The sequence below is a fragment of the Bos indicus x Bos taurus genome, chromosome 14 (assembly GCF_003369695.1).
Source record: "Bos indicus x Bos taurus breed Angus x Brahman F1 hybrid chromosome 14, Bos_hybrid_MaternalHap_v2.0, whole genome shotgun sequence".
Taxonomy (NCBI): domain Eukaryota; kingdom Metazoa; phylum Chordata; class Mammalia; order Artiodactyla; family Bovidae; genus Bos; species Bos indicus x Bos taurus.
The window spans coordinates 39114892-39122679 of record NC_040089.1 but is presented as its reverse complement, the minus strand read 5'-3'; the positions used below and the strand labels follow the sequence as shown (position 1 = coordinate 39122679).

At 36.5% G+C, this 7788-nt stretch overlaps 1 protein-coding gene across 2 annotated transcripts in view; it reads right to left on the bottom strand.

The window, feature by feature from the left end:
- Positions 1–4163: 4163 nt before the first annotated feature.
- HNF4G (hepatocyte nuclear factor 4 gamma) overlaps positions 4164–7788 on the bottom strand; it is a 135399-nt gene continuing 131774 nt past the window's right edge. Inside the window, exon 11 of one of the 2 annotated variants that reach the window (XM_027561224.1) lies at positions 4164–6696. In XM_027561224.1, coding sequence (XP_027417025.1) covers positions 6575–6696 — 122 coding nt within the window. In that variant the 3' untranslated portion in view covers positions 4164–6574. The remainder of the gene's footprint in view (positions 6697–7788) is intronic. The other variant, XM_027561222.1, reaches the window with a different exon arrangement.

Here is a 7788-nt window from a genome sequence, read left to right as displayed (position 1 = left end):
ACTGCTGACATCTTATCTCATTTTGTTGGAGATTTAGATCCTTATTCTCTTAGCAAGCCTAGCAATTCCATGACCTGGCAGTATTGTGACTTAACCCTAGATATTGGTTTAACCAATGGGAGCGCAGGAGGGTACATGTCCTAAGGGACACATGTCTTGTCTGGAGAAAAGGCCTTTGCTTGTCCTCAAGCAGTGAGTCCTTATTATCAGAAAGTGTCTTACCCTCACTTTTTTTTTTTGCAAGTAATTTATTTTCAGAACTCCCAATGCAAACATAATACACTGAATAGTGAAGCAAAATTATCTAAGATCATTATAAACAGGGGTCAATCAAGCTCAACTTCAATCAAGATGGATTTTAGAATTGTCTTTATTTTCTTTGGGGTAGTTAAGAGTATGACCTGACTTGGCAACTGAATAAAAATAAAACAAAAGGCCATTTCTACATAGTGAATTCCAGAGAATTTGAGATTTTCTATAGAAGTTCCTATCTCAATTTCCAGGTTCCATTTTCCCCCATCAGTACTCTAACCCTGGTGTAGCTGTCTTGTCTCACTTGAGAATTTAACCTTTCTGGGAATTCTTTCTCCACTTCTGACTAAATTATGGGCATGAATTAAGGCTTCTCTGTCTTCCTGATTGTTGTAGTGTTCTGAAGTTAGGCTCTTTCCATCCTTCCTGTAACCAAATGCAGCTCCTCTCATTTGGAAATTGCTGTGTCCCGGACCCTCCTTCATTGATCAGCCTATCTGCCTCATGGAGATCAGATGAATCTCACTAGGAGCCCTCTACACTGGGTCACTTACCATAGTCCCTGCTGTTCTTTGACTCGACCTTCATTGACTGCTGCGTGCTCTTCCTTGGTCTCAGTCTCTCCTGTTACATCATTGAAGATTTTGTAGTCTCTATTTGCGGAATTTCGTATTGGTTTCTTTCTTTCCCAGAAACATCATTAAGCCTGTGCTGAATCATAGACTAGTGTGCATTTCCTTTACTCTGATGTCATCTGCTCCACATTTTGCAGGAAAGAAAAAAGGTTTCAATACCTGTATAGATTTTTCTTATTTTCAAGAAATCTTTCTCTGGGCAATTCAGAGGGATTGGAGGGAAGGGAGGAACATAAGTTCAAATCACCATTTCAAATTACCAGGTTATAAAGGAGGCCAAATCATACTTAGGTATAGGGATAGGATAAACATTATTATTAATATACTTCATGTGTTTTCTTTATTCTAAGACACATTCCTTTTGTGATTTGGAGTGAGGACTATTCTTTCTCTTCTCATTTTCTCTGTAGGATTAGGATGTATTTCTTCTATTCTTCAGAGTATAAAATTTACTTATTTCATATTTTAAATGGTGGTTTGACAAATTATTTAAATAGTAACTACTATGTAAATAATATTGATTTATTAAGAAATTGAGAGAATATGGTGGGGATGGAGTGGTTGTATATAAATAAGCTCTAAAAATGAAAAAAAAATTGCAAAATGTGATAGAAAATATGCTTTTAATCCTTGCTGGAAAATATCAGCTAAACAGTTGCAGTATTTGAATATAGTTACTAAAGAGCAGAACATGGAGAGCAGGGGTGTGATGGGATGCAGGACTGCAGGTTTTCTTGTTATACCTGCAAAAAGAAACTATCTCCTGCCATATCAATAAACAAGAAATGTCACAGCCACCATCAATTTCTGGCCTCCAAATGTGAATGAGGGCTCCCAAAACTGTGATCCAATAGATGCTGCCACCTCCCATGGTGATTGCTGAGGAGTTGGGGGAATGCAAGGAGCAGCCATCTGCCACTCTTTAAGGTGAACAAGAAAACAATATTTGGCCCCTGAGGTGCATGTGAAAGGAATGAAATCAGTGAGCCCAGAGGCTTGCATCTTCCCATACATTGAGTGCTAAATTCCTTAACTTGATACCTGATCTTTAATGTTCAGATTGCCTGCTCCCTGTTTTAAACTTCTGTATAGCCTGACTTTTCCTCCTGCCTCCTTGGAGCAGTCTCTCAGAACTGAGGAGCTGTGTCCTGAGCTGCAGTCCTTATTTTGTCCCCAAAAAACTTAAATCACAACTCTCAAAGTTGTGTATACTTTTTACTCAGCACACCTTCAGTATAATTTGTGTTGTAAATGGGGTACAGGATACCCTGATAAGAGTGAAAATAAAAATAAAAGCTAGTAGAATTCTAAGCAGATCAGTCAGAGCCCACCCTTGGAGTCAAGTAGAAAATCAAAATGGTATTTTTGTTTTAGGAGGTTTTTCATAGGGTTCAACGTCATAGGAATATTAGTTCTCTTTCAGTGGAGGTATTGGTTTATAGTCTCTTGTTTCTTTATAGAAAGCTGGACTGGCTTTTTGGGATGTAAACATGTTCAGAGGCACTAAGGTTTAAAAGTGGGACAGCCTCCCTGACCCAGTGGCATGAAAATCATTACAGACTTCATAATTCTCCTATTTCTACAATGTGCCAAAAGTCTGTTAGGGAAGCACACTGACTGAAACCACCCATCCTGGCCAGGCGCCATAGTAACCCTTTGCATGAGTTGTTTTATGACAGGAGGTCCTGGTAAGGAACATGGAACTAATAAGCCACCACCAACCAGAAGAGTTCAGGAAAGGTCAAAGGAGACACTACATGTCCGACCACCTCCCAGAATCCTTCTCTCTGGCATCCATCTTGGCTGAACGAGGTGTGCAACACCAGGAAGGACTCTGAGTCAGAATGATTCGCTAAAGACAATCTGGAAACTAATCCCATCACCATAAAACCTGAGACTGCAAACCACATGGCAGAGCTGTTCACCTGGGTTCCCTTACCCTACTGCTCTCCACCTGGGTGCCCTTTCCCAATAAAAGCTCTTGCTTTGTCAGCACTTGTGTCTCCTCAGACAATTCATTCCCAAGCGTTAGCCAAGAGCCCAGTTTCGGACCCAGGAAGTGGTCCCCCTTCCTGCAACAAGTCCATATCCCAGCATTTTGTTCATAAGAGAACTGATGCCATTCCTGAGAACTGGGTTCCTTGTTTCCCTTCATCACAAGGATAAAGAGTCCAGACTTTAATCACTCCATTGTCTGTTCCGTTAGATATAAAACAGTGGAAAATTTTGCAGCCACAGTTCACTTAAAACAGTTTCAGGCTCACTTGAAGTAATGTGAGTCTGGAATTCTAGGTGGTCATGAAGACAAACCCTTGCTACTATGCAGCAACACAACCAGACCTTTTTGGAGGAACAGGACTGAGTCTGGACCCAGGGGGACATCAATAAGAAGCCCTTCTCATACATATAGAAATCCAGGAGACCATCTGAGGGCAACACATGTTCTCAGTAATTGGAGGGTCCTCTCAAAATTCCGTGGCCTTACTTCGATTTTGACACCTGCACTGTGCCATTCCTGATGATTCCATTCAGGATCTGTATCATCAGGATGGGGCATGAGCCCCAGGACAACTCTTCCTGGATTTAAAAAAAAAAAAAGCCAGGTGAAAAAAATAAAATCACTGGTCTTGGTAGTATAAGAAATGTTACAAAAAAAGCCTTAAATGTGAATGACGGATACCATGAATTAAAACATCTAGGTTAAAATTTTACATCCAAATTTATATATGAAAAGTGAAAGTGTCAGTCCATCAGTCATGTCCAAGTCTTTGTGACCCCATGGACTGTAGCCCACCAGGCTCCTCTGTCCATGGGATTCTCCAGGCAAGAGTACTGGAGTGGGCTGCCGTTTCCTCCTCCAGGGGATCCCTCCAACCCAGGGATGGAACCTGGGTCTCCTGCATTGGCAGGCAGATTCTTTGCAGACTGAGCCACCAGGGAAGCCAACTTCAGGTAGTATAGTAGTATCAAACCTTGTTTTAATCACATAAATTTATGTGTACAGTGTTTAATTCAATCTAGGGCATCTATTTTAATTATTGTGACAAAAATTTCAAGCAAAACTATATAATTAAAGTGCAAATGAGAAGCTCCCCCTTCAATCAGTGTCTAACTCTATGATTATTTGAAGATGTGCTAGTCAATTTTGCTCTAGACTCTAAAGACCAGTATTTGTAAACTCTATGTAAATTTAATTAAGTGACCATATAAAAGACATTATCAGTATCTCTCAAATTATGAAATCATTTTTGAACAATAATGAAGGACCACACTATATTTTTTTTTTCTCTCAATTTTTATTTAGAAAGTTCAGTGAAACAACATGGTATCACAGCTTAGAAATATTTTAATCTCATTATAATTTATCAATAAAAAATCTAACAATTTTTGATTTTAAACAATGAAATTTATAAAAATAATTGTACATTTATAAAATGAATCATTATTTCACAATAAATTATTTTTTTATTACCTGAAAAAAAGTGTTACATAAGTGTTTTTGTGTTATATAAAAGCAATAACTTCCCTTATCAATATATTGAAGATATGCTGAAAACTTCAGTTCCTCTTTGTCCAGCGTTCTTGGCAGTTAAGTATACAAAAATATTATATTACACATTCCCTGACCATGGTTATTAAAACAAATTTGCTAGCAATAATTTCTAAAACATGACTGTTTTAGTAAATAGATGTAGATAAGTTAGAAGTGTCACTAAAAATGAATTATATGTTTTATATTTTAAAGGTTTTTTTTTTTTAGTATCTTTAAGAGCATAACAGAAAACTAAAAGACGTATTTCCATCTTAAAAAATCAAAAGCATTCTTATTTGTGAACTAGAGATACTAGCATAAATCTTTTTAAAAATGAGTTAAATTTTTTTTCTGTTCTCTCTCTCAAAGATATATTTTACAGTTTCCAGGTACCAGCTGTTAAAGGGATTTTACTGATTCTATTAAATCAATGCTAGCTTCTAAGTAATCATTTTTCCATTTTAAGAGTTAAGAAGTTAGAGTTAACAAAAGCTTTTTATTTGTAGGGTAAGTGGGGGCTATGAAATCATAATCTTAGAAATTTTGAAAAGTTCTGTGAAGATCATTTAATTCAGTCTCTTGCAGCGTGGGGAACCCTTTTTATATCATTAATAAGTACTAAACCAGTTTTTCTCTGCTTCAGCAAACACAGTGTGTATATTTATTTGACAGAGAGAGAGAGAGAAAGAGAGACATCACTGTTTTTTGAGGCAGACTGTTAATTGTTTTAAAATAAGCTCCAGCTTTAGATAATATCAAATAATTTGGAGCTCCAAAGAACTATATTCCTCAGTCCACTGGATTTTTGAAACTATGCTGTCAGTGATTTTTAATTTGTCTGCACTTTCATCATAATCTACCTGCTATACATTTTATTTTCTTTGTTCAAAAGTTTTTAAAATCTTTTTATTTTAGGAAGAAGACTCATTAAAGTTAGAAGATTCATTAAAGATACAAAAGTGGTTTCTTATTCATGTTGCAACAAATTTACACTCATTTATATGTAAATATGTGTTAACAGGTAACACGATGGATAATATCCAATTATCACTCAATTGCATTTATTTAAAAAGCACAGTAAGAAGCTCACATTTTCATACCAAAAATTTATCCTCCTTAAAGTCCATTAGACCTGGGCTAGAGTGCGGCTTTCCTCCTCTTTAGGTTTAATGATCTTTGGTTATGTTATTTAAATCCTCTAAGCTAAAGGTTTCTTAATTTATAAGAAAAAAATAATAATACCTCTTTTACAGGAGGGCTAAATGAGACAATATGTGGGTGACAGATGGCTAATTTGTCTCCTGATATCAGAATCCCAGGGATGGACAGTTTTGTTGGCACGAGGCTTTCTGTCTAAAGACTACACTCCCAGTGTCCCTGAGAACCAGATGTGGGCATGTGCTAAGTTCTAGTCAAAGAATGGCTACTTCTAGATTTGTTTTCTGAGAGGGAAATAAATGCCTGTCTTGCTTGAGCCTCTTTTTAAGGGTTTCTTTAATACAATTTAGCCTGTATCCTAACTGATAAAGCTAACGTTTTATTTAACATACATCTTCAAATATAGGCAGATTTCAAGGAATACCCAGTCATCTTTGGAATGCCTATTTATAATTTTCTTATCTTTTATAGGCATATTTAACTATGGGCCAAAAAGATGCTTGTAAGTGATTCTTCAAAGAAATATACCCTATTCTACAGCAACTGCTTTAATTTTCGAATCTGCAAGTTTAAAACTTATTTTAAAAAAAAAAGAACTTGGCTCATTTAATATTAATCTGGGATTTCTGATCTACTGTTCTCAAAGAAGAACACTTAGTTCTTCATCACATCACCATAAAGCAATTATTTACAGATTTAAATTAATAATAAGACAACACAGGAAAGTAGTACATGAGATTCAGCTGGTTCAGGCACAGTACAGGTTTATACTATACAAACACATTGAAACTCAGTGATACATTGGTTGCATCGAAAGGTTTTAAACAATAGCAACAACAAACAAAATGAACATATAAACAAGAAAACAGGATACTGTCTTTATAACAGCACCATGAAGAAGCCTTGGCCAAGAGTCTGCCAAAAGTGCTATCCTGAGATATTTTAAGACCAACAACTTTTCACATTTATACAGTGCCATTCAAAAGTAAACATACTCTCACAATTGCTTTTGTTTGGAAAGAGACTGGTGTGAAATGACTGAAGCTTGATTTGCAGCTATTTTGTATGGTTCTTGTCCAGAGCCTTGAGGTGGGGAAGGAAGTGGGGTTTCAGGAGTTGCTAAAAAAGAAACAGAGAATTGTATGTGATGCTGGCAGTTACCCTGGCCCATCTCATTAAGTTTTACATGACACCAATATGCATTACTTTATTTTATATATGTTTTTAAAAGATCATATATAAGTAGTGCTTATAATACATAATCAGGTCACTGACATACTACTGGAGATGTACTCCCCTATTAGCATTAAACTAAGTCATACTTTAAAATGTTGATAGTCACTTTAAGATATCATCTGCTTTTATATAATAGCATTTATGGGCATTCAATTCTCTCATAAACTCAGCAGAAAAAAATTTTTAATGAAAATAATTAACAGAAAATTTTTTCCAAGTCTCACAATTCAAGTTTTACAATATTTGCAATCAAAAAACACATAAAATAAAACATATTTGGTTTAGATTTCACTAACTCAAACGTTGTTGTTTAGTTGCTTAGGTGTGTCTGACTCTTTGTGACCCCATGGACTATAGCTCACCAAGTTCCTCTGTCCATGGGATTGTCCAGGCAAGGATATTGGAGTGGGTTGCCATTTCCTTTTCCAGGGGATCTCCCCAACCCAGGGACTGAACTATGTATGTCTCCTGCATTGGCAGGTAGATTCTTTACTGTGTGAGCCACCAGGAAAGCCAACTCAAACATTAGATGACATTAACAAAAATAATAACAAGGTAAGGTAACTCTTAAGTGCTTTGAAATCTATGTTGTTGTTGCTTAGTCATTAAGTCACATTTGACTCTTGTGAGACCCTCCATGGACTGTAGGCTGCCAGGCTCCTCTTTTCAAGGCATTTCCCAGGCAAGCACACTGGAGTGGGTTGCCATTTCCTTCTCCAGGGGATCTTCCTGACCCAGGCGGGTTCTTTACTACCGAGCCACCAGGGAAGCTCTTGTAGTTAAAAGCATCTGAAAAATACTGACTTTGTCACTTCAAAATTATTGTTACAATGATACTTAGCTGTTCCTCACCCATCAATACAAAGAACACTGAGTAATTTAAAAAATCAGTTATAGTTTGAATATTTCATTGTCTATGATAGTATTTCTATTGGCAAATTTTAACCATATTACAAAGTAGTCCAGGAGCCATTC